The sequence below is a fragment of the Melospiza melodia genome, chromosome 12 (genome assembly GCF_035770615.1).
Source record: "Melospiza melodia melodia isolate bMelMel2 chromosome 12, bMelMel2.pri, whole genome shotgun sequence".
NCBI lineage: Eukaryota > Metazoa > Chordata > Aves > Passeriformes > Passerellidae > Melospiza > Melospiza melodia.
Genome location: NC_086205.1, coordinates 27,436,755 through 27,464,448, shown reverse-complemented (window position 1 = coordinate 27,464,448; position 27,694 = coordinate 27,436,755). Strand labels below are relative to the sequence as shown.

General features: G+C 58.6%; 1 protein-coding gene across 2 annotated transcripts in view; it reads left to right on the top strand.

The window, feature by feature from the left end:
• The window catches only part of KCNAB1 (potassium voltage-gated channel subfamily A regulatory beta subunit 1), a 58,335-nt gene that overhangs the window by 6,232 nt on the left and 24,409 nt on the right, over window positions 1-27,694 (top strand). The window contains exon 1 of one of the 2 annotated variants that reach the window (XM_063167449.1): window positions 10,391-10,667. The exons of the other annotated variant lie outside the window; for it this stretch is intronic. Within the exon in view, the coding sequence (XP_063023519.1) occupies window positions 10,450-10,667 (218 nt within the window). The 5' untranslated portion in view covers window positions 10,391-10,449. Of the gene's footprint in view, window positions 1-10,390; window positions 10,668-27,694 lie in introns of those variants that run through there. 2 annotated transcript variants of the gene reach the window in all.

The following is a 27,694-nucleotide window of genomic DNA, read 5'->3' as shown; positions in this document are numbered from 1 at the left end:
GGGTTTTCCGTGAAAGATGTCTGTGACACTCCTTCTGTTGCTTTTGTTGGTTAAGCAGTGAATTAAAACCTGGCAATTGAGGAGTGTGGAGCTCTGGTGCAGACTGGCCAGCAGGCAGCCCCTTGAGGGATGTTCCCTTTCCTTCCTCCTTTTCTCCTTCCCCATTTTCCTTTTCCGTTTCCTTCTCCCTTTCCTGCAGTGGGAGCAGTGAGGAGCTGTCACCAACCCTTGGCCAGGGCTGCCCATGCCATGCCATGCCATGCCATGCCATGCCAGGGGGATTCAGCCCCCTGGGCTCTGGCAAACAGAGGGGTCTGAGGGATGGGATTGTCCCTGCAGCAGATTAAACAGGCTTTGGCTTAGGGAAAGATGATGGACAGGGATTACAGATGTGTTTAAATCAGGAACAGCCTGCAGCCCGTCACTCACCGTTCCCACAGCGCAGAACTGGGGCAGGGGGAGCAAAGGACATTTGTACAGCAGGTTTGAGCACAGGAAAATCCTGTCCCAGCCCCTGGAATGGAACTGGGAGCTCCCTGACATGGGATGTGCTGTGGTGCTGGAACCCCAGCAGGCTGAGGGTGTTACCAGGGGTCAGCCAAGGCTGATTCTCCATCCCAGGTGCTGAGCACCAAGGGGAGATTTAACCCTGAGCTTACAGCCCTGCCGAGCTACCCGAGAAAAGGGGAATTTGGGATTAATCCCTTTGCCATAGCTGCTCTCCCAGCCTTCCCCCAGCGAGGCCCATTTTGTGCATTGAAGCTTTAAAATATCTAATCTTTAGATGGCAAAATATAGGAGGGCTCCTGATGGGGTCCTGTAATCCTGCCCTGTAATCCTGCCCTCATCTGCTCTGAGTGCTGCTGCATTATATTTATTGGGATATATCTCCCAGCCTTAATGTTTCCCTACTTCCTGTGCAGATTGATCCACGGAGCTGCATCCAGCTGTGCCCTTTGTTGATAGTCCCTGCCAGGCATCCTAGGTGGTATTTTAGTCTTTTTTAGCCTGTTCAAAGCACACAGCAGCCTCCTGGTGCAGCGGTGACAGGGCACTTCCCATGTCTGGCCTTCTTCCTGATGATCTCAGTTCCCTGGGGTTTGTGTTATTTTTGTGGGGTTCTCTCCCTGCCCAGGGATGAGCTTTAAGGTCCCTTTTGACCCAAACCATCCCATGATGATTCCCTAGAATGCTCACAGAGCCATGCTGAGGCTCAGTGTGCTGCTGCTTCCAGGTCCATTCCCCCCTTCCTGTGGGAGTTCCCATGCTGTATGTGCTCTGTTTTTGGGGAAAATGAAGTAGATTTTGCCATTTTGCCCTCCCCATTCCCCACTGCCTCAGTGGATCCCAGCTGACCCTCGGCTGCTCCGGCCGCCGCCCAGCAGGAATTTGCGCTTTTTTTGCTGCTTTTCTCCACTTGTGCTGCTTTTCCCCACCTTTGCTGCTTTCCCCATCCCTGCTGCTCCCGTGGGGTCTGGCTGGCCGGGCTGGGCTGGCAGGAGCTGCTCCATCCCTGGTCCTGAGCAGGAGCTCCTGCTGAGCCTCCTGCTGCTGCTGCTGCTGCTGGGGGCTGACTCTGGATTTTGGGATGTTCCCGTGTATTTATAGACGGGTTTGAGGCTGCACTCTGGGATGGAGCCCAGCCACGTGGCCCTGGCTATGAGAGGCTCTGTCTGGAGTCTTTGGGCTGACTTTGGGATGTGCTGAGGAAGGGATGCTGCCGGATGCTGCGCCGGCACAAAGCGCTGAGCAAATCTGGGAGCAAAAGCTCCTCCCGTGGCTTGCAGGCTTATCTCAAGGCTGCCTCCTTTAGGAATGGTGATAAATCCAGGGCTGGCAGGGCTCGGTGCCAGGGCAGGGCAGCTGTGTCACCAGCCTCGGTGCCAGCTGTGCCTGGCACGGCTCAGGTGGGCACGGCTCAGGTGGGCACGGCTCAGGTGGGCACGGCTCAGGTGGGGCTGCTCTTTGCACCCCTCTTTCAGCCAGAACTTGGCTTTTTGCAGTCCGAGGCAGTCAGAGCTCTCAGCTGAGATGTGTTTGCCCTGCTCCCTGGTTTTCCCCACCTCTGTTTCTGCCTCTCCCTGGTGTGGGGAGGGCCGAGGGCAGCTGGGGATGGGGAGCCTGTGTGAAAAGTAGCTTTGCCATGGACAAACCTCCTGTGCAGATCTGTCCCTGCCTGATAAGCCTTCTCCTCCTTGTTTTCAGCGTCTTTTCACAGTTGCTGGCTTCACCCCAGTGCCAGAAAGGCTCCAGAAGCCAGCACGGTGTTTCCATCATTCCAAGGGCACAGCTGCTGCTTTCTCCAGAGGTGTTTGTGGAGAACACGGGGATTTTTGGAGGGTCCGGGGGGGCTGAGGCTGCTGCTGGTCTGGGGGTCCTCCCCAGGCCTCAGTGTCCCACCCCAGCTGGGGAGAGGAACCCGATTTCCACTGCAGAAAAAGACACAATCTGTAGATTGCAGGAGCAATTATTCATTTCCCCCGAGGGCCTAATGAGCGGTTATGCATTTGGCAGTAAGTAATGATCCTCTTGCAAATCTTTTTGTTAATTAAATGGGCGCCTTTCCAGTGCAAAAGTGGCTGTTGGATGTTTGGGATGTGCCCAGAGATCGGGGGCTGCTTGCCCGGCCAGCGCTGGCCTGGGAAATGCAGAAATCCTTGGCTCGGACGGTGGCTGGAGGTCACCCGAAGTGATGCACTTGATTTGCTAAAGTGGCATTGCCCCTGCATCCCTGGCAGTGCCCAGGGATGGACACTGGGGTTTGGAGCATCTGGGACAGGGAAAGGTGTCCCTGCCATGGCAGGGTGGCACTGGAGGGGATTTGAGGACCCTTCCAGCCCAAACCATCCCTGACATTGTGCTGCTCTGAGGTACATCGTGCTCCTGCCCGGTGGGCCAAAAACAGCTTAAAAAAATTGAAAAGAAATTTCTCTTTGCAGAGAATTCTGGAAGTGAAAGAGCAGAGGAGAATTCGGGAGCTGAAGAGTCAGCCCAGGCTCCGGGCTGGCAGCAGTGCTGTGGCTGCACCTGCCCAGGTGAAAAGCAGGTCCAGAGCCCCTGAAATGCTGATTTTCAACCAGCGGCGTGGGCTGGTGCCTGGGAGGCAGGGAAGTGCTGACACAGCAGGTTTGCCAGTCCCTCCCCCGAAGAGGAGCCTGGAAAAGGATCCATTAAAATAAATGGGGCTGAGGATGGCTCCCTGGTAATCTGCTGGTTCCAGCAGCACACACCACTGTCCCGGGTGGCTGCTGATTGTCCTCCGTGGTTAATTCCAGCAGAGCCTGGCTCTGGGGGATGCGGGTGGGGAGAGGAACAGGAGCGAGGGCTTGGTGCAGCTGAGGGGATGCACACCCTGTGTCGCTCACGTTGGTAATTAGAAATGCTGCTGCAGCTGAAAGGGAGGCTCTCAGGAGGAGACTTAAAATTCTTCTTTGAAAAACGCAATTTAGGAAGGTGGTGTTTTTAATAGTGCTTATTATGCAGGGGTGACTTATATAAGATAATGACTGATGGAGGCACTTGGCTTTCTCTGAGCTGCTCACAGGGGCCACGTCCCTCCTTGGGCTGTAGGAGGAGGTGAAAACTGAGGGGTTCCAGAAGAGGGGGAAGTTTTTTGATGGGGTTTTCATTGGAAAGGAGTTTCCCAAAGAGCACAGCGTGCTGTAGCTGGTCTTTGTGCTGCCCCTCTGCCGGTTAACATGACAGAATCAGGAATTCCTGCTCCATAATTGCTCTCTGTGTGCTCCAGCGTGTCCCAGAGCGTGCAGCTGGAGCTGTGTGTGTGTTTGTTTCCCAGATCCAAACCCCCCTCCTCAGCAGCCTCTCTCCAAACAAGTCAATTTGGAGCTCTAAGCTGTTACAAGCAATGCTCGGGTGAGATTTGACGTGTGTGGATAACACAGCAATGCTCATAATTGCCTGAAATCTGCTATTCAACGGGCACAGCCAAGCTGGAGGAACACAGCTTGGGCTGAGCTTTATTTGGAATACATTTACCCATCAGGTGAAGCGGAGCACGCGGGGAAATTGTGCATTTTGTGTCTGCCCAGGGTGGAACACGAGGATGGCAGAAGGGAAAAGCATTTCTTGGCCTCGAGCTGGCACAGCAGCCTGGAGTGCCCCAGGGTGCCGCTGCTGCTCTGCTGCTCTGCTCCAGGCCTGGCATGGATGCTCAGAGCCTGGATGCCATGCCAGGGCTCCCAGGGGGAATAAAACACAAAACCCTCTTGTGCTGTGCCCTGGAGCTTCGTGCAGCTCTGCGTGTTCTGATACCGCAGAATCACAGAGTGGCTTGAGCTGGAAGGGGCCCTAAAGACCATTAAGTGCTCAGTGTAGCACGGTACATTAATATAATGGTGACTTCTGGAGCCCTTCATGTGAGGCACGGGCTTGCAGTCAGCTGAGAAATGGAATAGATAGCATGGAAAAATTAAATTACCTGCTTAGGAGCAGGGACCCAGCAGCTAATGGGCAGCAGGCACCGGGGGGAGTGTTGTCTCCACGGGGACGAGCAGCTGATTAATTGGATTGGGCTCTGATGAGTTCCACCCTCCGTGTCAGACACCGCGAGCTCCAGGCTCCCTCCCAGCGCTGATTCCTCCCTGTGCATCAAGAGATTCTTTATTTCATGTTGTATTTCATGTTGTCAGAGCTCCTCGGGGCTCCCTTGGGGCCGGGGGTGCCCCCACACCCAGGGTGGGGCTGGCCTTGGGATGGGATGGGATGGGATGGGATGGGATGGGATGGGATGGGATGGGATGGGGTGGGATGGGATGGGATGGGATGGGATGGGATGGGATGGGATGGGATGGGATGGATGGGATGGGATGGGATGGGATGGGATGGGATGGGATGGGATGGGATGGGATGGGATGGGATGGGATGGATGGGATGGGGTGGGGTGGGGTGGGGTGGGATGGGATGGGATGGGATGGGATGGGATGGGATGGGATGGGATGGATGGGATGGGATGGGATGGGATGGGATGGGATGGGATGGGATGGGATGGGATGGGATGGGATGGGATGGGATGGGATGGGATGGGATGGGATGGGATGGGATGGGATGGGATGGGATGGGGTGGGGTGGGGTGGGGTGGGATGGGATGGGATGGGATGGATGGGATGGGATGGGATGGGATAGGGTGGGATGGGGTGGGATGGGATGGGATGGGATGGATGGGATGGGATGGGATGGGATGGGAGTTTGGATCTAGAGCAGCCCAGAACCCCAGCCTGGTTTGGGTTGGGAGGGACCCACCCAGTGCCACCCCTGCCATGGCAAGGACACTTCCCACTGTCCCAGGTGCTCCAAATCCCACCCGGCCTGGCCTGGGCACTGCCAGGGATGCAGGGGCAGCCCCAGCTGCTCTGCTGCTGGGTTGATCCCAGTCCTCGGAGCTGTCCCTCCCCGGTTCGGTCCATCCCGGGAGCCGCCGCTGTCCCCCAGGTGACAATCTCCTGTGCCACCAGAGGAACCCGCCGGGGCAGCGTCCCCAGCCCAGCTCAAACCCTGCCAGAGCGACGCCTTTTAACTAAAAACCGTTTAATGGGAATTTGGATCAGTTTTCCTCAAGTGCAATTACGAATGCAGATGGGGTTTTTGATGTGAAAGCAGCGGAAATGCGATGGCCGTGGGCTCGATAAGCGCCGGGCCTTTGCTGTGCAGCTCGTTTCCCCGCGCAGCTTCCAGCGGCGTTATCAAACACGGCCACGAGAGCGTTCCCAGCGGGCTCGGCCGCACCCGAGGGCTCCGAACCGCCCGGTGCCGGGGGAGCGGCGCTGGAGCGGCTCTGAACCGGGTTAATCCCGGGAAAGGCGCTGGGAGCTGCGTGCCCTGCTCCGGGGCAGCGCTCCTCGCTCAGCCTGCCCGTGCTGCGCCATCGGGGATGGAGCTGCTGCCGCATCCCGCAGCTCTCCTGCGGGAAACCCAGCGGGACACCGAGCCCGAGGGATCCGGGAGGGGCGGCGGGCACGGGATGGGGCTGCCACCGCTGTCCTTGCGGCCCCACGGAGCTTCCACTGGGACTGGGACTGCCCTGAGCTGTCCTGTGACAGTGATGGGGGCAGGCTGGAAATCAGGGCTTTGGGATTGCTCTGCTCCTGGTGTCTGGAAATCAGGGCTTTGGGATTGCTCTGCTCCTGGTGTCTGGAAATCAGGGCTTTGGGATCATTCCCCTGCTCCTCATGTCTGGAAATCAGGGCTTTGGGATTGTTCTGCTCCTGGTGTCTGGAAATCAGGGCTTTGGGATTGTTCTCCTGCTTCTAGTGTCTGGAAATCAGGGATTTGAGATCGGGAACCCACTCCTGGTGTCTGAAAATCAGGGATGTGGGATCGTTCTCCTGCTCCTGGTGTCTGGAAATGGGGAATTTGGGATCATTCAGGCTCCTGGAGAGAGACTGATGCCCGCAGTGTCTGTGCTGGCTTTGGGGAATGTGGCTCTGGGGCCCTGGACAGAATGTGGGGCTCTGGCCAGCTCTGTGCTGTTGCATAAAAAAGAGAAAGGCCTTTTTTTGGGTGGAGAAGCTCCAAGGGCTCAGATTTTGGAGTAGGATCCTGCCCCCGGCACTGCTAGCAGTGTTTCAGTGCTGCCACGCCATCTCCCTGGGTCTGGCCCATCCAAGGGCATTGCATGCAAACCCTCACTGAGCAGCTGTCTAAGTGTCCAGCATGGTTAAACTCTCCTCATGAAGGCTGAAACCACAATTTTGATATGTGTCCAGCCTGGGAGCACTGCCTGTTCCATCCTGCTGCATCTGCCTGGCCCTGGGGCTGCTCTGGCCGTGGGGAGGGCAGGACCCTCCGGCACTGGGAGCACAGGGAATGTCTCCAACACTGATCAAAGAGTCCCACAATGGTCTGGGCTGGAGGAGACCTTGTTTTGCTCCTTGTGCCACCCCCTGCCGTGGGCAGGGACACCTTCCCTTATCCCAGGTTACTCCAACGTGGCCTTGGACACTTCCAGGGATCCAGGGGCAGCCACCACCTCTGTCATGGGCACTGCTGCAGGTTTGCTGCTAAATTCAGTTGTTGCGTTTCCTCAATATAGAAGAATTTCAGTTAAAGAGCTCAGGCAGGCTGGGCTGGCATCGTTACTGTGACCTGGATTGCTGGAATCACAGGCTGCTGTGGCTGGAGGGGCCCTACAGCCCACCCATCCCAACACCCTGCCATGGCAGGAGAGTAAATAATTTAGCCTGTGACTGCAGCCAGGAGAAGCAGAATCTGCAGCCAGACTTGGCATCCTGTTTCAAAGGAGCTCCACTATAAGGTAACGTTTAAAAAAGGAAGGAGCAATCAGCGGGCTCAGCTCCAGCCCTGCTGGGCCGGGGCTGCAGCAGCTCACGAGGTCTCACCCAGCCCAGACTGCAGGACCTTGATTCATGTTCATATTTTGGGCTGCAGAAGCATCCTCCTGCCTCTGGATGCAGCCAGAGCCGAGCTGCTGACTGCCCCTGGAGCTCGGGAAGGGAAGGGAAGGGAAGGGAAGGGAAGGGAAGGGAAGGGAAGGGAAGGGAAGGGAAGGGAAGGGAAGGGAAGGGAAGGGAAGGGAAGGGAAGGGAAGGGAAGGGAAGGGCTCCTTCCTCAGCCCTGCTCTGAGCCCAGCCCCATGGCCCCTTCCAGCTCTGCACGGACCCCTCTGTGGCTGCACAAAGCATTTATTCCATTGTTGGGGGTTTCCATCCTGCTCACCGTGGGGTGTGTATCGCCCTGCCCCTGCAGGGTACAGCCCTGGGGCCATGGAAGGGATTGTGCAGAGACCCAGGCAGCTCCTGTTACCCAGCTCCTGTTGTCCTGCCCTTCTGCCCTGGCCCTGCTGGCTCCCGATTTGGCCCCGGGGTGGCTGCAGTGGCCCCAGGGCTGGGCTGGGGGGTCACAGGGTGGTCACAGGCAGCTGTGTTAAACCACATTTGCTTGATGAAGCATTTTGAGCAAGTAATTTAATGAGTACTTGCTGTCTTGCTCAGGGGGAATTGCATGGGCACGTTGTCACAGTGATTTGGTGGCACTGAGGTGTCACAGGGAGCCCAGGCTCAGCTTGTGGCTGTCCTCTGCCAGGGTTGTCACGTACCTCCTCTTCCATAAGCTCAGGGTTTTCATCATGCCGAATTATGTGACTCCAACGTTTTACTCTAGAGTCTGATTATCTTGCTCAGGAAATGAAATAAATCCCATATTTAAATACATCTTCTGTGCAGAGACTGTAACCCCTCCAAAGCTAAGCAGCTTGAGGTAAGGATGTGCCAGTGCAGATGTGGCTGTCCCTTTCTGTCCCCTCCCTGGCACCTCGGGCCACGGGCAGCCCTGGCAGTGGGCATCAGGGTGGCAGTGACCTGGGCTCATCCCCAGCACTGAGTCACAGCATTTGGCAGCCCTGGGGCAGTGGGAGCTCCCCGGAGATGTGCAGGACAGAGGCAGAGCACACCTTGGGACGCCTGAGCCCGGGGGTGTGAGGCCAGCAGGGAGGGGAATGTTCCAGGTCTGTCAGTGCTGCTCTGGGCTCTGAAACACAGCTGGGCTCCGAAACCCCCTGGGTGCTGCCAGCAGTGCCCTCAGTGCCGGGGGGACCCTCAGGGTGTCCTGGCTGTGAGAGGCACCCAGGGGTCAGTGACCCAAGGCTTGTGCCCCCCGTGCCCCACTCCGCTGGCTTTGCTGATGCACTGATGAGGGCTCTGGGGACTCTCCGGGCTCCTGCTGCCCCCAAACGCTGCCTGAGGGTGACTCCAAGGAGACCCCTCCGAGCTGGGAGTTGGTGGCTCTGCTGCATGATTAACTGTTAATCCTCTTTGGGGAAATATCACACGGCGGCTGTCTTTGTTGGGATTTAATGCTTTCCGTCCCCAAAGGGATGTGCTCAGTACCTGTTCATGAGCCGTGCAGAGGAGCTGGCCCTGTCAGGGCTGGTGGGTGGCCGTGGCTGGCTGCCAGCCGCCCCCTGCCCTGCCACAGCCCCCTCCTCAGCAGGGCAGAGGGGACACACGCCGTGCTGTGCCCCGCTGCAGGGCAGGGTAAAACCCGGTCCCCCTGAGCCCAAACCGGGTTGTGAGCACCCCCAGCGCCCCCAGCTCGCTCTGCCTGGGAGCTGCTCCCACCCCAAGGGCAGGGCAGGGGCCTGGCAGTGAGCGGGGTGGGCACCAGGAGGTGCCCCCAGCTCCATTCCCCGGGCAGCCTGGGCAGGGTGGGGCCTGGGGAGCCCCTCTGGACCATTTCCCGTGGCCTGGCTGGGTGGGAAGGGGACCAGGGTGACCCTGCCCTGCCACCCACGGGCACCCTCTGCTGTGGGGCTGCACCAGGGGCACCCACTGCCCGTCCTGGCCAGGGCACTCTGCTAGTGCCAGTGTCAGTGTCAGTGCCAGTGCCAGTGCCAGTGCCAGTGCCAGTGCCAGTGCCAGTAACGGACAGGGCTCCTCGGGGGTCTCCAAACCCACCCACTCCCCACTGCCTGGGGGTCCCCTCGGTGCCCAAAGGAGAGAGGTGGCACAGGGCAGTGTCAGGCTGGCAGGGCAGCCTCGGCCGGGGACGGGGATGGGATGGGGTTGGAATGGGGCTGGAATGGGGCTGGGGATGGTTTGATCTGCTGAGGGACGGGGATGGTTTTGCCTCCAAGCCTTTGTGCTGCGGCTCATTCCGCTGGCGCTGCTGGGGGAGCGGGATTAACCCCGGCCGTGCTGCGGCTCGGGGAGCTCGGCATTAACGTGTTAACTGCCTCGCACTCCGGAACGCAGCGATTTCCCTCCCCCTCCCCCCATTTTTTCCCTCCCTTTCCCCCATAATTAACCCATTTTAACAGCGGATCGCTGCCCGCTCTCGAGACCTCGCCGAGCGATGCCGGCAGCGGTTTTTCCGGGCGGATCTGCCTGAACGCCTGCCTTCGCCGCGAGCACAAAGGAGGCCCGTGGCTCGCACCCTCCCATCGCTGCCGTCCTCGCCATCCTCCCCGCAGGCTCTGGCGGGGGATCCCGGCGCCGCTGCGGAGCCGCTGCCAGCGCTCGGCGGGCTGCCATGGGTGGGAGGTAGCGCTGCTGCTGCGCCTGGGCGAGGGAAGGAAGGACGGACACCGATGGATGCTGCCGCTCCTTAGGGACGCGCGGCGAGGTGCGGGGCTCGGCCGTGCCTGCTCAGCACTGGGCGCTCGCAGGATGCCGGCGGTGATTTAGGAGCGGCGGCCGGGAGCCCGCAGCGAGGCAGAGCGGCCGCGCAGCGATCGGCATGAGGGAGCGGCGCCCCGGGAGCCCCGAGTGCGTGGATGCTTCTGGCTGAGCGGCAGCGCCCGAGCCGCCCAGAGCGCGGAGCGAGCCCCGAGCCGCTCCGAGCCGCGAGTGCGTTCCGGGGCCGGCGGCAGCGGGGACACCCGGCCCGGAGCTCGGGGGGCGCCGCGCTTGCCGGGCAGCTGCAGCCCGCGGGGGGCCGGGGGTCCGCCCGCCACCCGGCCGGGGCGCCGCGGGCGCGATGCAAGTGTCCATCGCCTGCACGGACCACAACTTGAAGAGAAATGGTGAAGACAGGCTCATCAGCAAGCAGAACACCACGACCCCGAACGTAGTGAATGCAGCCCGGGCGAAATTCCGGACAGTGGCTATTATCGCTCGCAGTTTGGGGACATTTACCCCGCAGCACCACATTTCATTAAAAGAATCCACCGCAAAGCAAACGGGCATGAAATATAGGTATGGGCACGGTCTCGGTCTTTGTTCCCTTGCAGTGTGGTAGCTCTTTACTTTGCCTGCCTGGATGCACCTGGTTTTGCAGAGGAGCTCTCTCCTCAGGTTATTAATAGATTTTTGAACTCGGGCGTAGCTGGGAAGCTTTGGGGTGTTTGTGTTTTTGCAGGCATATGCATTTGCGGTTTTGTACCCAAAACCCGCTTGCTCGGGGAGATCGTGTGCAACGCCGCGAATTTGTGACAGCGGTGCTAAGATGGTTCCTATTAAGTGTTCAGTGTAACTAATCCTGGTGCTAATGAGCAGGAGAATCAATTAGGCAGGCATGCCCGGGGCCGGGCACGGAAAGTTGCTTTGCGGGGCCGTGTGGAGCAGAGGCGTGTGCCGCGGGGATCAGCCCACCGCGGGGGCGGCTCACCGGCTTCTCACCTGGTGCACTCGGGCAAGATGAGATCAAAGCCCATTTTGGGCAAATGCAGAAAACCAAATCTCGGCCGTTCTTATGGAATGCCTCCTGCCTCTCACAGGTTTTTATTCCTCCTAGCCTGGGCAGCAAAAATGAGGAACGGCTGTGAGTTGGGCTATGAAGCGCAGAGTGTGGGCAGCTGATCAGCTCCTCTGCCCTGCCTTTGGCTGTGAGTGAGAAGGATTTGTGTGCCTTCGGGGCTGGCTTCTGCCCGTTCAGGGCGTCCCTTCCAGCCACCAGTGGGGGAACAAGGGGACAGCCTGGCATCTCTGCACCCCGAGCTGGAGCTGCTGCTGGGCAGGCGGCTGGCACGGGCGGGTCAATGGGCAGGCTGAGGGCGTGGGGCTGTGGGCAGCTTTATCCTGGTTGCCCCCAGCCCATGGGACACCGGCCAGGGCTCCGTGCCCCCAGAGCTGCCCACGGGAGCTGCAGGTGCAGTTTTGTGTCAGTGCTGCCTTTGGGGTCCTGGGACGGCTGCAAAGGCGCTCTGGGCTCAGCAGCCACTGCCGGCTCCAGGCGTGGTGCAGCCAGGGCAGGGGGATCCTGCAGCTCGGGAAATGCCAGTGCTGCAGGGCTTGGAACAGCATGGATGGGGTGCTCAGATGTCATTTTCTGTGGTTTTTTTTGGAGGGTGGATCAATGACAAGGAGGCTTTGCCCAAGTGGAAGCCCGGCCTTTCCAGCTGCTGCTCCCTGTCCTTCAGCCATGACCAACTTCCAGCAGGGTCGTGGCAGCACCCTCCTGCCCTGGCGTGGGCAGCAGAAACCCTCAGTGAGCCCGTGGCCAGGGCAGAGCTGCTGGTTAATAAATGTTCCTGGATGGGGGGCTGGAGTGGCAGGGCACGGACAGTGCCCATCCAGGGGGATCCGGGCACGGACAGTGCCCATCCAGGGGGATCCTGGCAGGGCCAATGTCCATCCAGAGCAATCTTGGCAGGGACTGTGTGCAGGGGGATCCTGGCAGGGACTGTGCACATCCAGGGGGAGGATCCTGGCACGGACAGTGCCCATCCAGAGCAATCTTGGCAGGGGCAGTGTTCAGGAGGATCCCAGCTCCCAGGCCATGGGGAGGGCAGTGCTTGGGGCATGGCAGAGGGTCTTGTCCAAAGACAGGATACACAAAATCAGTGTAACTTGTCCTTTAATCACCTTCCCAGTGGAGCAGAGCTCCTGTGACCCCTGACCCCTCTGGCAGCCCCATCCAAGCCATCATGCCTCAGTTTCCCCATCTGCGGGAGACGAGTCTGTGATGGTGTCCCTCAGAGACAGCACCTGCTCCCAAGCCACGCTCGCTGGCTGCAGGGACACTTTGTGCTAATTGCCAGCACTTATCTCCTGATTTCCCCGGGCTCCCAGCTCTCTCGCAGGGTACCAACACCCCGGAGAATCGCAGTTCCTTGCTCCTGCAGCCTCCGGAGTGGGGCCTTTGGGAACGCTTTCTGCCTTATTCCTGGATGAGGGTTGGGAGTGAGGGTGGCTTGTCCCACCGGAGTTCTCACAGCCCCGGCTCCGTCTGCCCCAGACCCGGGAGCTGCACCAGGAATAGCAGCTCGTTGGCGACAAGGCTGAGGTTTTATCTTTATGACTAATCTCTGTTTCTGCTCGCGAATCTCCGTGTGCAGAGCTGATTTCTCCCCAGCGCAGGGGAGTTTGGAGGAATGGCTGAGTAACCCTCGGGCTGAGCTGTGCCCTGCCAGTCTCGGTAACCTTTGGGTGGGGAGGTGCCGGTGGAGCCGGAATCCCGTGCTCACCTTGGGACCCGTTCCTCAGCCCGAGGGGAATTCAGAGCCAAAGGCTTTTCCCGGCGGCTGCAACGATAATGCTGCGAACTCCTCACCTCCCTCACATTTTGAAGCTGAAGTCCTTCCCAATTCATTTTCTGCCTGAATTATGTCCTTGATGCTGAGCTCTGCAGCGCGGGCTGCTCCAAAAGCCACCCCAGCCAGGCTGGCCCTCGATGGACGCTAAAAATACCGAGAGCCGCCCCCGGGCAGGGCTGCCCCGAGCCCCGCTCCGCTCCGGGATGCTCCAGGGCTGCCCCCAGCCCCGCTCCGCTCCGGGATGCTCCAGGGCTGCCCCCAGCCCCGCTCCGCTCCGGGATGCTCCAGGGCTGCCCCCAGCCCCGCTCCGCTCCGGGATGCTCCGGGCCCCGCCGCCTCCCCCGGTGCCAGCGCTCCCATTATGTAAAAGGGAGAGACAGCGCCTGTGACAGGGCTGGGGGCGGGAGAGGAGCCAGCTCGGGGGCTTTTCACCGAGTGACATGTTTCTGGCCCCGCTCCAGCTCGGGGAGCGAACTGGAATATGAAAGGCAAAAGTTTACGGGAATAAATGCGATGGTTCGCCGGGAAACAGCTGCAAGTACTCAGGTGGGCTCAGGTGCGTCCCCGCGGCGCTCACCTGAGCACACCTGGGCTCTGCCTTGGCAAAACGAGCTTTGCGCTTGGCATCGTCCCCGGACAGGGGCTCCAGGCCATGGCCCCCGCTGTCCCCGCCGGGCACAGCCGCGCTGCCGCCCCCTGCGCCGGGAGAGCGGGCACGGGGCAATGGCAGCGTGCCGCACGCCGCTGGCAACAAAGCCTGAGCCTTTGCTCTGGGGCAGGGCAGGCAGCAGGGACGGCAGCCCGGCTCTGCCCTGCTTTGGGCCGGCCAGAGGGCACAGCCCCGCTCTCCTCTCTGCTAATTTGCCTTATCTTCCTTAAAATTCTTCTCAGCAAAATGGATCCGCTGCTGGTGCTGGGGGCTGTTTGAGACGTGGCGCTGCTACCGCAGGAACAACTTCTCAAAGTGAGACTGGCACCGGCCTGCCTGTTCTCAGACTTTAAATTACACCTCAGCGAGAAGTTCTTACAATGAGGCTGCGGATGCCTTGGCAGTTGGGTCTTTAAGGTCCCGTGCGGTCCAAACCACTCTAGAATCCCCAGATTCTTTGATACTACCAGTATCAATTGCAGCTGCAGCACTGCAAGCCTTGCCCAGAACACGCCATGTACCCAGGAGCCCGCTCGGTGCACAGGGTGTACCCGGAGCTGGGATGTGATGGGATGTGCTGGGAGCTGGGCTGTGCCCGGAGCTGGGCTGTGCTGAGATGTGATGGGATTTGGGATGTGCTGGGAGCTGGGCTGTGCTGAGATGTGCTGGGAGCTGGAATGTGCTCGGATCTGGAATGTGCTCGGAGCTGGGATGTGCTGAGAGCTGGGATGTGCTGGGATGTGCTCGGAGCTGGGATGTGATGGGAGCTGGGCTGTGCTGGGAGCGGGGATGTGCCCGGAGCTGGGCTGTGCTGGGATGTGCTGGGAGCTGGGCTGTGCTGGGATGTGCCCGGAGCTGGGATATGATGGGAGCTGGGATGTGCTGGGAGCTGGGCTGTGCCGGGCCCCGGCGCTGCGGGGCCGGTCTGGGGCCGTCAGCAGTTCACAAATAACCCTTTTTGCCCAGCCCTGGCCGCGCATGGGCACGAGGGGCCCAATTTACGGAGCACAACTATCTATTTGTGCTCATCCATAATTGATGGAGGCAGCTTTGACCATTAACTGCGGCGCGAGCCTAAACAAAAAATTTTATCTGCAAAGGCGAAGTGGCGGCGTTCACATTCCGGGGAGAGGCCGGGCAGCATCCCCCGAGGTGAAACCCATCCTTCCCACCCAAGGGGCGAGAATCTCCCCTCATTGCAGAGGTGTTACTAACGTTTGTAAGATAAGAGCTGAGAAACAAGGGAATAAAGCAGGAGGGAGGGCAGAAAAGGGTTGTGTCCCTTCCCGACGCTGTTTGCAAATCTGAGGGCAGCTGAGCGTGCGGGGACGGTGAAGGCACAGGCAGGAATCTGCGGAACAAAAGCTGCTGACATTGGAATTACGTAAAGGTGATCTGGGCAGATAAACCTTGAGAAGTAAAGTTTGCTTTCTTCCTCGTCCCCTGGGGAAGAGGAGAGATTGAGAGAAGGGTTTGTGAAGGAATTGTTTTCGGAGAAGGGAGGGCCTCCCTGGCACAGGGGGCTGCCCCGGATCCCTGCAGTGCCCAAGGCCAGGCTGGGGCAGCCTGGGGCCGTGCAAGGTTGGGGTGGATGGCATCGGGAGGGCTTTGGAGTCCCTTCCAAAGCTGTGGTGATTCTGTGATTGCAGGGAACATCCCCGACCCTTCCTGGAGGGGTTCTGGCGCGGCTGCCGAGCGCTGGCACGGGAGGAGGGATGGCAGCTCGGGAGGAGCCCTGCGGAGCCCCGGGCGGGTCTGGGGGCGAGCACCACCGGCCTCCAGCGCTGTGAGCGCGCCCGGCTCTCCCGGCGCTGGAGCCGAAGGGCTTTTGTTAATTGTGAATTCCCCCTGTGCATCGCGGAGCCGCTGGGGCTGGAGGGGCCCTGCAGAGCACCCGGGGTGGGTGGGAGCCCACGGACCGGGCTGGGGAGCCCAGAGCAGCCCAGATGGGCTGGGACACGCACGGGTCACCTTGGGCTGCGGAATTCCTTTGGGAATTCTGGCTAAGTCCTGTGCTCGCCAAGGGGTGTCAGTGGAAGCAGGTATTTCTTAGCAGTGTGTCTTCTTTTTTTCCTGCGTTTCATTTTCCGAGCATTAACCATAATAACTACCTCACATATTTAGGAAATTGTGGTTTATTTAAGTCTTGCTGCAATTACGAGCAGTTTTAAACTCTCGCATGCAAATGGCACAATTATTTTGGTATCGAGTTCCATATTGTTTCAGTACTCTCCGCATCAGGCTGACTTTTATGGCTCATCGTCTGATCTTCATTTTCCTGCTGCAAATTAAGATTAATCCAGTGAACAGAATGGATTTACGCTGAATTCACAATGCTTTTCCCCCCAGGACTGTAGCTTATAATGGCTACAAAGGAGGCAGGAATAACTCAGAGGGGAAGGAGAAGGAACCATTGAGTAAACAAAATCTGCTGATTTGTGCTGCTCTCACCTTCCCAGGGGCTCCCGGGAGTTCGCAGCTCCCAGATGAGGCTGGGTTTGATGGGGAGTGGATTTCTCTGTTCTCCTCATACTGCAGGGTGAGGTTTGGACACACATTTATCCACCAGCTCCCCTCCAAACGCAGGGCAGTGCCCGGGGCTGGGCAGGGCCCCTCTGCCTGGCACTGCTGCCCTGGGGCTGGCACTGCCATCCCCCAGCTCTGCCAACCTCAGCAATTCCACAGTCCCACGGCACACGGGGCCTTTGCAGGTGCCTGGGCCGGTGTGAGCGCTGCAGGTGGATCTCCTGTTCCAGGTGCCCGGTGAAGCAAAGCTGGCACTGCTGGGCGGTGCTGTCCCTGCCCTGCCCTGCGTGCGGGTGGCGCTGGGGGCACCGTGCACCGCGGTGATCCCGAGGGGAGCTCAGGAGAGCAGGGCTGGGTTCCGGGGCACGGCTCCCACGGCTCGGCTCTGCCTGAGGAAAACGATGGCATTGAAGGAAGGTTTTAAATAATGAGCTGGAGCTGCGGGGGCTGCGCCACGGAGCCGCCCACGGCCAGGGGGGCACGGCTGGGTGTCCCTGCCAGCCCTGGGTGTCCCTGCCACCCCTTGTCACCCGTGGGTGGGTGTCACTGTCACCCGTGGGTGTCACTGTCACCTGTAGGTGGGTGTCATTGTCGCCTGTGAGTGGGTGTCCCTGTCACTCATGAGTGGGTGTCGCTGTCACCCGTGGGCGGGTGTCACTGTCACACACGGCTGGATGTCCCTGTCACCCGTGGATGACTCTCCCTGTCACCCGGTACATCCTGTCCCCATCACCTGCAGCTCTCTGTCCCCGACCCCCCTGAGTGGTTGTCCCAGCAGTGCCACTCGTGTGTCCCCAGCCCCCTGTCCCCTCTCTGGGCAGTGGCAGTGGCAGTGGGTGGCTGTGCCACCCTCCAAAGCTGGTGCAGGTCCTGCCCCACGGCTGCTCCACCCTCCATCCCTGCAGCCTGGTATTTTCCACCTCAAGGCTGCCTGACAGCTTTAATCTGATGCTTAAATGGCTGGGAGAGGAGCCGTCGTGCAGGAAGGCTGTAATTTAATGACTTGGGAAGCGCACAGTTTAAGACATTTCAAATGGATTATTTTAGCCTGGCTGCTTCGGCAAAATCCAGTTGGAACTTTGAGCGTGCTTATTTTTATTTCAGACTAACGCTACAGAACGCCTCCTGTAGAATGTGTTTGTTAAGGAATTAATTGTCTTTGAGGAAAGGAAAATGCCCTGGGTGGGACTTGCTCCTCGAGGCATCCAAATGAGTTTGAATTGTTTCTCAAACTACTTTTGTAGCACCGTAAACCCCTCAGGCAGGAGGGGCGCAGGGCCTGGTGTCTGATCCCTCTCTGGGCTGGCCCTGTGCTCCCTCAGGGCTCTGCAAACGAGTTTTGGGAGCTGTTTATTGGCAAAGCTCTGCCCAGAGCAGAAATAATCACTGGGACCTGGGGTTTGAGGAGCAGGAGAAGCAGGAAGCTTATGGAAAATAAGGTGCTGAACCTCCTGGGTGTCCCCATTGAAGTCCTGGTGCCCTGTCCCTGGCAGCTCCTCAGGAGGGAAGCTGGAGCAGGTTTATTCTTGGTTTTGGTTACAAAATTCAGGATTTTGGTCAGGGCCCACAGCAGCTGGGTGCAGCACGTGGAGCTGCAATGGGGATGGTGTCTGTGCACACAGGGTGCAGGGCAGGAGGGCTGGGCTGGGCTCCTGCATCCCCCCTCAGAGCTCCTGAGCCACCAGGGAAACGTGCCCTCCATGTAAACAAGCTGCTCTGGAGATATTTTTGAGGATGAAGTCATAAAAATTCTATGGCGTACCTATATTTTCCTTTTGGCATTGAATTCACCATAAAAACTGACACAGAAAAACAGCTTCAGCTGTGCTGGCTGGAAAGTGCTGCAGCTGCTTCTCAGAGCCGTCAGAGCAGCCCACGGTGGGCTGGCTTGGAAGGGATGCCATGGCCAGGGACACCTCCCACCCTCCCAGCTTGCTCCAAGCCCTGTCCAACGTGGTTATTTTTTCCCAATATTCCATCCATCCCTGCTCTCTGGCCTCGGGAAGCCATTCCCTCTTACCCTGTCCCTCCGGGCCCTTGTTCAGCAATTCTTCAAATCTTTCCAAAAATTTATTTTCTCTGTTAAAAAGCAAAAGTCCCGTGCAGTAGTTAAAGCATAAATTCCATTATGTTTCCCAGTGGTTCCCTTACCTCAGGCTGTTTGTTTTTATAACAACTCCCGCAAATCACCTTTACCCAAATATTGTTGCAAGGATAAATTGTCCCTCCAAAGGGGAGTGTCCCGTTCCTGGGCCATCCCTGAGGGTGCTGCTGGGATGGAGCTGTGCTGGGAGCCCAGATCCCTTCCCAGCGCCAGGACTGTGTCAGAATGAGCCCCTAGTGCCTGTGGAGAAAGTTCCTGATTCTCATTTCCAGCTGATCACCCACTTCAGCTGGGTGACTGATGCTTCCCAAGGTGGGCCAGGGGATGGGGAAGGCAACCCCTGAGAGGCTTTTGCTGGTTTTGGTTTGCCTGTCTGGTGTGAGGTGGCACGGACAGCAGGGCAGGTGGCATTTCTGTTCCAGCCCAGTGGGTTTGGTGGCTGTGAGCCCTGCACGCAGGCATGGCTCAGACACTGATTCCCAAAAGCTGGGATGTGGTCAGTGGGCAGGGCAGGGCAGGGCAGGGCGTGTCCCAGGGCTCTGTGTCCGTCCCCAGCAGGGCTGGGGACCCCAGGGGACAATGGGGACAGAGGGGACAGTGGGGACAGCGATCACCCCTCGCACAGATGGATGGGATGGCATGGCATGGGATGGCATGGCATGGGATGGCATGGCATGGCAAGGAACTCTCCCTGCTCCCCTTATTTCTGGCTGTAACTTGATTCCATCAGGGGTTTTTGCACGGATCACGTAATCCCCTCAGCCATCTGAAATGCTGCACTTTGAAAGCCCCACTGCAGAATGACTAAGAGGGTTTCATTCCCTTGCAGCCGGGGTCGGGTGGTGATGAAACACGGCGGGGGCAGCGCCGTGGGCTGAGCTGGGATGGGCTGGGATGGGCTGGGATGGGCTGGGATGTGCTGGGATGGGCTGGGATGGGCTGGGATGGGCTGGGATGTGCTGGGATGTGCTGGGATGTGCTGGAATGGGCTGGGATGGGCTGGGATGTGCTGGGATGTGCTGGGATGGGCTGGGATGGGCTGGGACGGGCCCTGGGCAGGAGCTGTTCCCCTGAAACCCCCAGCCCAGCACCCCTCAGTGACCCCACAGCTCTGGGGATCCCTGGGCAGCTGTGCACAGCCTCGGGTGGGCTCGGGGCCATCTCCTCTGCCTTATCTACATTTAATGCGTCATCTGCGAGCACCGAGCCCAGAGAGCGCTGGGGAATCGCAGCTGAGGCGCCCACCCACGCAGCCCGTGGCCCTGCGAGCGTGGAGGGGAGCTGGGAGTGGGGAGGGACCAGGGAACGGGGGCTGGATGCCCTTCAGGCACCGCTCGTCCCCTGTGCCATCCACGCCCGGGCTGGGTGCCCAGCTGGGTGCCCGCTGCCCAGGAGCCTCCTCCTGCCGCCCCCAGCGCCTTCCCAGCCCACCAGCACGGCCCTGCAGTTATTGCACGAGGAGCATTTCCCCGGTTTGTAGCACTGAGCCCGCCCTGAGCATCCCTGTCCTGCCCACAGCGGGGCCTGCGTGCTGAGGAGGATGCACAGAGGGACGCCTGGGGCTGGGAACAGGCTGGCAGTGCCCAGGCCAGGCTGGACAGGGCTGGGAGCGGCCTGGGACAGTGAAGGGGTCCCTGCCATGGCAGGGGTGGTGTGGGGTAATCCTTAGGGTGCCTCCTGACCCAGACCGTTGTGGGTTGTGTGTGATGCTGCCCTGCTCCGGGAGCTCCCTCCCTGCACTGCACTGCACTGCTGCACGTGACCCACACCCAGCCCCTTCCATTCCTGGAACAGGTAGGAGATCTCACAGCAGTGTGCAGAGCGGCAAACACGCGCGCAGTCACACGGTGCAGGTGTCAGATTGAATGCCAGAGCAAAGTGAAGGATGCACGTGCTCAGGCAAGAGCAGAAATACAGAAATCTGTGCTTTCAGCTCGCACAACCTGGGCCACCTACGCTGGTCCAGCTGCTGCAGCTTTGTGTGTTTATCTGTGCTGCTCATCAGTTGGGAACAGAGGTAAAAAATCCCTGAGATTTGATGTTTTGCATAAATACCCAAACTTCATCGAGCCAGGGCAATGCTCCCAGGGATGCACAGGTGGGATTGCTGGGGTGGCTGGGCAGGGCAGGGCAGGACTGGCAGATCCCTGTGGGTCCCTTCTGTGATTCTGATTCTCTGTCTGTGCTGCAGCTCTGTGGCCTGGAGCTGTCCTGACCTCTGTCCACACAGGGAACTTGGGCTGGGATGTAGTGCCTTGGTCTGGGCACACAAAGGTGCCAGGGCTGCAGGCTGCTGTGGGGATGAGGTGGCACTGTGGGGATGAAGTGATGCTGTGGGGATCAAGGTGGCACTGTGGGGAGGAGATGGCACTGTGGGCACAGGTGGCAGTGTGGGGACAGGTGGCACTGTGGGCACAGGTGGCACTGTGGGCACAGGTGGCAGTGTGGGCACAGGTGGCACTGTGGGGATGAGGTGGCACTGTGGGCACAGGTGGCACTGTGGGGATGAGGTGGCACTGTGGGCACAGGTGGCACTGTGGGCACAGGTGGCAGTGTGGGCACAGGTGGCACTGTGGGCACAGGAGGGCCTCTCTCAGCTGGGCTGTCTCCTGTGGATGGGATGGAGCAGTTTGGGTCGTATTGGGGTGAAATAGGTTCTGTTTAGGAGCAGGGAGTATTTCCGAGGCTCAAGCAGGCGGGTGGGCTGTGCCAGAGCAAGGGAAGCTGCCCAGCAGGGTTTGCTGCACCCACCCTTTTTATTGTGCATTATCGATGGCTTTAACCCCATCCTCGCCGAACCGTTTCTCCCCAGCACGGAGCACTTTCTGCAGCACCCCAGAGCAGCGGCAACGCTGTGCTTTGTCCCGGGGTGCTCATCATCCCCATCCGTGCGGCAGAGGGGTTTGCAATCCCGGGGCAAAACTCGGGATTTGCAATGCCGGCCCAGCCCAAAGCTGCAGCTCCGTCGCTGCGATCCCCCGGCCCGGGCGGCGGTGCAGGCGAGCTGCTGTGAGCCTTGGGAAGAGTTTTATTCCCGGCGTGACACAGAGAGCTCTGTTTACCTCTCCTGCCACCCACGGCATGCGGAGACAAGCTCCTGCCCGGAGCCTGGCCCGGGGACAGCTGCTGGTGCCCGAGAGCCGCAGGGCGTTGGGAGCCGAGGGGGCGGAGGAACGCGGTGCTGAGCGCAGGAAAGCACCCAAGTTAATTAACGGCGACAATTAGCACCTCCGTGGGGTCCAGCCTCGGCTCCCTGCGAGCCTGAGCCCCGCGGATGGTGACAAATGGATGTACCCGAGGTGTCAGCACCTGCTGAGCATCTTCCAGGACGTGCAGGGTAAAACAGAGCAATTTTAGACACGGGCAGTGATGGGACATGGGGAACAGTTGAACGAAAAGAGGAGAGAGATTGGAATTAGATGTTGGGGAGAAATCCTTTGCTCAGAGGGAGGGGAAGCTCTGGCACAGGCTGCCCAGAGAAACTGGCAGTGCCCAAGGCCAGGCTGGATGGGGCTGGAGCACCTGGGACACTGGCAGGTGTCCCTGCATGGCAGGGGTGGCACTGGAGGGGCTTTAATGTCCCTCCAACCCAAACCATCCTGGGATTCTGGGGTTCTGTTATTTTCCCCTGCAGGAGGCAGGGATGGGGCTGGGGTCATGCCAAGCCATGTGTCACTGTCCCCACTCCACAGGTGACAGGTGAGGGACATCAGAGGAGCTGCAGCAGGAGAGGGAGTGGGGAGGGTCCCCGCTTTCATCAGGATTTGGTGTCTCTTGAAACAGTCTCTTTTTTCAGGGAATAAATTACATATTTTATTCATTTTCTGCACAGAAAGGAGCGGTTCTGGAGCCCTGATGGGGATGTTTCTAAGCAACGTTGTTTTCCCACCACCAGCGTCAGGAGCAGTGACTTTTTTACTTCTTTTTTTTTCCCATATTTTTGTAGCAATAAGACAAACTCTGTGCAGTTTATATCAGGAAAGCTGTGCCATGATTTCCCCAGTTTGGCTGTATCCCCCACCTGTGAGGGGGCGTGCGAGGGGTCCCCTGGGGGTCACCTGCCCCCGGGTTCCTGCGCTGGGACCATCAAACCCCTCAGGTTTTATTTTGGTAGAGTTTGGCTGCTGTGGGCACAAGCACAGACACAGGGCAGTGAAACCAGCCTTGGAAGGAGCCAAAAGCAGCTTTATCTCAATTCTGTGGAGCTCTCCCAAGCCTGGAGGTTCTTCTGTGGGTGTGGACTCAGAAATGTTTTAGTCATTGTATGTGTTATTGCAGAGATTTTATTTAAAACTTCTGGTTTTGCATTGGGGGAAAAAACCTCTCCTTTTCTGTCTCATTTCTGGTAGATGGATGGATGGGTGAATAAATGGAAGATGGGAGATGGATGGATGGATGGATGGATGGATGGATGGATGGATGGATGGATGGATGGATACATACACAGATAAATAAACAGATAGGATGGTTATCCTGATCCCTTCCAGCTGGGAATGCTGCAGGGCAAGGGAAGGTTTGGGCTGATTTGGGGGGTGTTAATTAACTCAAACTCCAAACAGTGAAGGGAAGCAAATCCCCACCTGGGAATGCCTGTGCTGTAATTGCTCTGTCCCTGAAGGACACAGGAGTGTTGTAGGTTAACGAGGTAATTAAGCAGCACAAGTGTCTCAGGCCATAAATCTCTGCCAGGGAAGGGGGTGTGTGTTGGTTTTGTGCCTGCGTGGGGTTTGTGCTGCTCCTCCAGCTCCGTGTGCCCTGCAGGACCTGGGCTGGTGCACGGTGGGTGTGGGACATGGATGGGGAGGATTTCCTGAGGAGGGGAACTGGAGATGGATGGTGAAGGTTTTCCAAGGAGGGGATATGGGTGGTGAGGGTTTCCCAAGGAGGGGAATTGGAGATGGATGGTGAGGGTTTTCCAAGGAGGGGAATTGGAGATGGATGGTGAAGGTTTCCCAAGGAGGGGAATTGGAGATGGATGGTGAAGGTTTCCCAAGGAGGGGAATTGGAGATGGATGGTGAAGGTTTTCCAAGGAGGGGAAAGGGGATATGGGTGGTGAGGGTTCCCCAAGGAGGGGAATTGCCCTTCCCCGCTGCTGGCTGAGGGGTTTGCCTGGGGCTGGGCTGTGTTTGGGAGGATGGAGGTGGCCCTGCAGGGACAGGGACAGCCCCTGGGGCTGCTCCTGGGTCCCTCAGCCATTGCAGAGCACTCGGTGCCCCTGCTGGGCTCTCACCATTCCCCTGCTCCAGTGTTAATTACGGCCCCACAATTACAGTTGTTTTCTGTGGCACGGGGTGCTTTGCAGGGATGTTCCACCCCTGCACTTTCTCTTTCCTTTGGCTGAAGAGCCTCTTGGCTGTGTCCCCTCTGGCAGTGCCCGTGTCCCCTGCAGGGCTTTGCTGTCCCTGTGGCCTGAGCAGTGGCTGGTCACACAGATGTCACCACGCTGGGCTTTTCTCCTAAAGCCTCGATTTGTCAGCCAGAGCTGAGCCTCGTCCCCCCCAGCCCTGCTCTGCAGTTCTCCTGGCTCCCCAGGATGCTGTGCCTGCTCCCCTGGGAGCTCCCTGCTCCGGGCTCATCCCACATCTCTATGTACATTTATAAATTACAATTCCTTTCGTTCTCCTTCAGCTCTGCCTGCACGCTCAGCACTTGCCCTTCCCAGGGAATAATTCAACTCCAAACTCCCATGAAAAGCATGAGGGAGGCATGGGGTGAGGGAAAGGCACAAGGAGGGCTGGGGATTTTCCATGTCATGCTGCCCTGTGCTGGTGGAGGTTTGGGCTGGGCACTGCTGGTTTAAGGCGGGGTTCTGTGCAGCATCCACTCCCCAGGAGCAAGGGAAGGTGAAACCAAATCTCAGGGGATTTGTCCTTGTAATGTGGCCCTGGTTGAAGACTGGATTATGTGTGTAATGTTGACTTTAGTTAACAGACTCTTGGAAACCTGTGATATTTCCCCCTGTCCTTTTGCTGTCAGGTTTTATCCCAGATACCTCTGTGCTGCTGCAGGATGTGTTAGTCCTCCCTTTCCCTTTGTGCCACTTTTGACTTTCTGATGTTGAACCACAGGGCTCCTGAAGCCAAAATGGTCACCTTGCCCTTTGGTGTGCACGTTGGACCCTGGTGCTTTCTCTGGCCACAGAATGAGCCCTCCTCACCCAGCACTCCCAACTGGGTGCATCTCTGTAGGATTCTCCCTGGTTTTACCCACCATCTCCTCGCAGTTAGGTGGCTCACAAGCAAAATGATGGGCTTTCCCTGAGATTTGAGGAGCTGGAGGATTTTGCAGCTCAGGGCTGGATCTGGTGCCTCTGTGTCCTGCACAGGCTGGTGCCAGCCCCTGAGCCCCCTACATTTGACAAAACAATTAACTCAGGCTTACTAATCTCTGCAGCAGAGCCAAAGTGTCTGTTCTGAGCAGCATTTCTGCCCTGTGTGAAGGGCTTGGGGTGGGTTTGGGCTGTGGTGTTTCTGTGGGAGCCAGGTGTGACTGTGTTCACAGGGGTCTGAGGATGAGGGAAGAGACGAGGATCTGCCTCCATGTTTCAGAAGGCTGATTGATTATTTTATTATATATATATATTACATTAAAACTGTACTAAAAGAATAGAAGAAAGGATTTCATCAGAAAGCTGGCTAAGAATAGAAAAAAAAGAATGATAACAAAAGCTCGTGGCTCAGACAGAGAGTCCGAGCCAGCTGACTGTGATTGGCCATTAATTAGAAACAACCACATGAGACCAATCCCAGATGCACCTGTTGCATTCCACAGCAGCAGATAATCAATGTTTACATTCTGTTCCTGAGGCCTCTGAGCTTCTCAGGGGGCAAAATCCTAAGGAAAGGATTTTTCATAAAGTATCATGGCTACACACCTTGGGCAAACCCCTGAGCTCATCCTGGGGAAAACAAACCCCAGCAGGCAGTGGGCATGGAGGGCCTGGTGTGGGTGAGGATGGGGAAGGAGCAGCAGGGCTGGCATTGTCACGGGCAGGGGGGTGACCCTGTGGCTGTGCCCTCCTGGGGATCCTGTCAGCGGGGAGGTGCCACCCTGGGCTGGCTCACAGCTCCTCACCAGCCTTTTCCCTGCCTGGCACCTGCCTCTGCTGGGCTTGGCACAGCTCCCTGTGGGGATGCTGCCCCAGCTCCCTGCAGGGCTCCTGCCCAGGCTGCTGGGATCCCTCAGGGTGAGGAAAAGCCTAATGCAGGGAGATGCCAGCCCTGCTGGGTGCCCCGGGGCGTTTTCAGCGTGTGCCAGGCTGCAGGCTGTGTTTGCTGTGACTCAGAGCTGGCTCTGCTCGCCAGGCTGTGCTGTGGGGACCTGCTGCCAGCCCGGGCTGCTGCTGGGCAGGGAAATGGCACCCTGGGGTGCTGCTGGGCAGGGAAATGGCACCCTTGGGTGCTGCCAGCACAGCGAGGCGCGGCTAGACCCGGCCTGCAGACCGAGGGGCTCGGTTAGACCCGGCCTGCAGACCGAGGGGCTCGGTTAAACCTGGCCTGTGGAATGGGGCTCGGTTAGACCCGGCTTGCAGAGCAGGGCTCTTGGCTGGCTGAGGTCCCCTCGTTCTTGGCTGTCCCCTGGTCAGTGCCAGGCACCAGCACGGCACAGACACTGTGCTCCCCTGTCCCAAGGCTGCTCCCTGCAGAAGGAGGCTGGAATGGTTTGAAGTGAAGCTAAAATGCATCACAGAGCTACAAACGGCAGAAGGACATGGGTGTCCCTTCTCTGCCCAGACTAAACCAGTGCCTGTGGCTCTGTGGGCTGAGGTGGCTGCAGCTGTCCTGCCCTGGAGGTTTTGGTGGCCCCAGGAGCTTTGTACAGCTGTGGGCACGGAGAGGGGCTGTGCCATGCTCTGCCCCAAACCCTCTCCTTGCTGCCCTTTCCCTGCCCCATCGCGCTGTGAGGCCCCTGCAGGGCCAGGCCTGGCTCAGCTGCAGCCCAGCTTTGGGCACACAGCAGTGGGATGCTGCTTGGCTTTGGGCTCTGGCTTTAAAAGAACTCCAAGCTGAGGGGCTGAGCACCTCCAGGCCTGGCTGGTGGTGCAGGTTTGGGGTTAAGGCAAGGAAAAGGAGGCAGTTCCAGCCTGGGAGGTGGGAGCTGTGTGCAGGGAACCAGGGTGGCTGCAGAGCCCAGCACAGATAAACCCCATTGTGCTCTCTGTGTGCTGGGCAGTGATGTGTGGCAGCAGAGCCATCACAAAGCACAGGGGGCTCTCGGCAGCAGCAGCACGATGGCTGTGCTAATGGAAAGCAGGAGAGGATGGATCAGAGCTGACTTTCAATCAGCTGCTTTGGCCAGGCAAGCTGATCCCCAGAGAGCAGAGGCTCCTGCTTTGTCCTCTCTAATAGCTGCTCTCTCACAGAGAGGAATTCCTTCCCAATATCCCACTGACCCCCTGGCAGTGGAAGCCATTCCCCTTCTCCAGCTCTCCTGGAGCCCCTGTAGCCCAGCAGCTGCAGGTGAGCACCCTGAGCTGGCTGGCACGGCACCCAGAGTTTCCCAGGAGGATGCTCAGCTGTGCACAGCCACAGCAGATGCTCCTGATGGGCTGGGATTTGTTCCCATCCCCATTCCCAACCCTGCTCCCAGCGCAGCACCCTCGGGGAGCTGTGGGGCTGCTGCCAGTTCAGCTGCAGGCACGGAGCTGCCTCATTGTCCCCGAGCCCAGCATTAGTGCAAGGCAAGCACAAAGAGCTTTTACTGCCCAGTTACTTGGAGACAACCCATTGATTGCACTTGGCAACTGTGCAGCTTCAGGCACGTGTCTGTCTGTGTGTCTGTCTGTCTGCTCCATCTCCATCTGCACCCTCCTGGCTGCTGCAGAACGGGTGTAAATGGAGATATATGTGAGTGTTTGCTTGGTGGGTTTGTTTGGTTTGGGAGGCAGAGGAGAAGCGGGGCTTGAATGACAGATTCCTGCCCTGCAGGAGGAAGCAGGGCTGGGCTCAGTGTGCTCTAACACAGCCCCAGGGCTGTGCTGGGACCAGTTCCCCCCAGTGTGACCAGTTCCCACCAGTGGGGCCTCTCTGCACACCTGGGGGTGTCTCCAGGCCGCCCCGTGGGCTCAGCAATCCCCCTGCCCAGCGCCTCCCACTCCCTTTGCAGAGCGATCAGGCCCTGCAGGGATTTGGCATTTCCAGCATCAATTTCCCAAATATCCGGGTCAGGTGTGTGCTGAGCAAATGGCAGCACTCTGGAAATCCAAACACAGCATTTCTGCCTGGATTTGTTGGCTGAGCAGGCTCCTCGCAGAGCTGGGTGTTGCTCCCTGGAGCAAACCTGGTGTGTTTTACCCCAAAAGCTGCCTGCAGTGGGGAGGGAGCAGCCCTGCAGTGGTGGCACAGGGAGCTGTGGGGAAGGACGGGCCATCACTGGGGTCTGGGCTGAGATCCCACTGCTGGGGTGGTGAATCCTATAAATGCAGGGAAACACCCCAGAGATGCACTCACACTGTGTGTCCATCCAAAT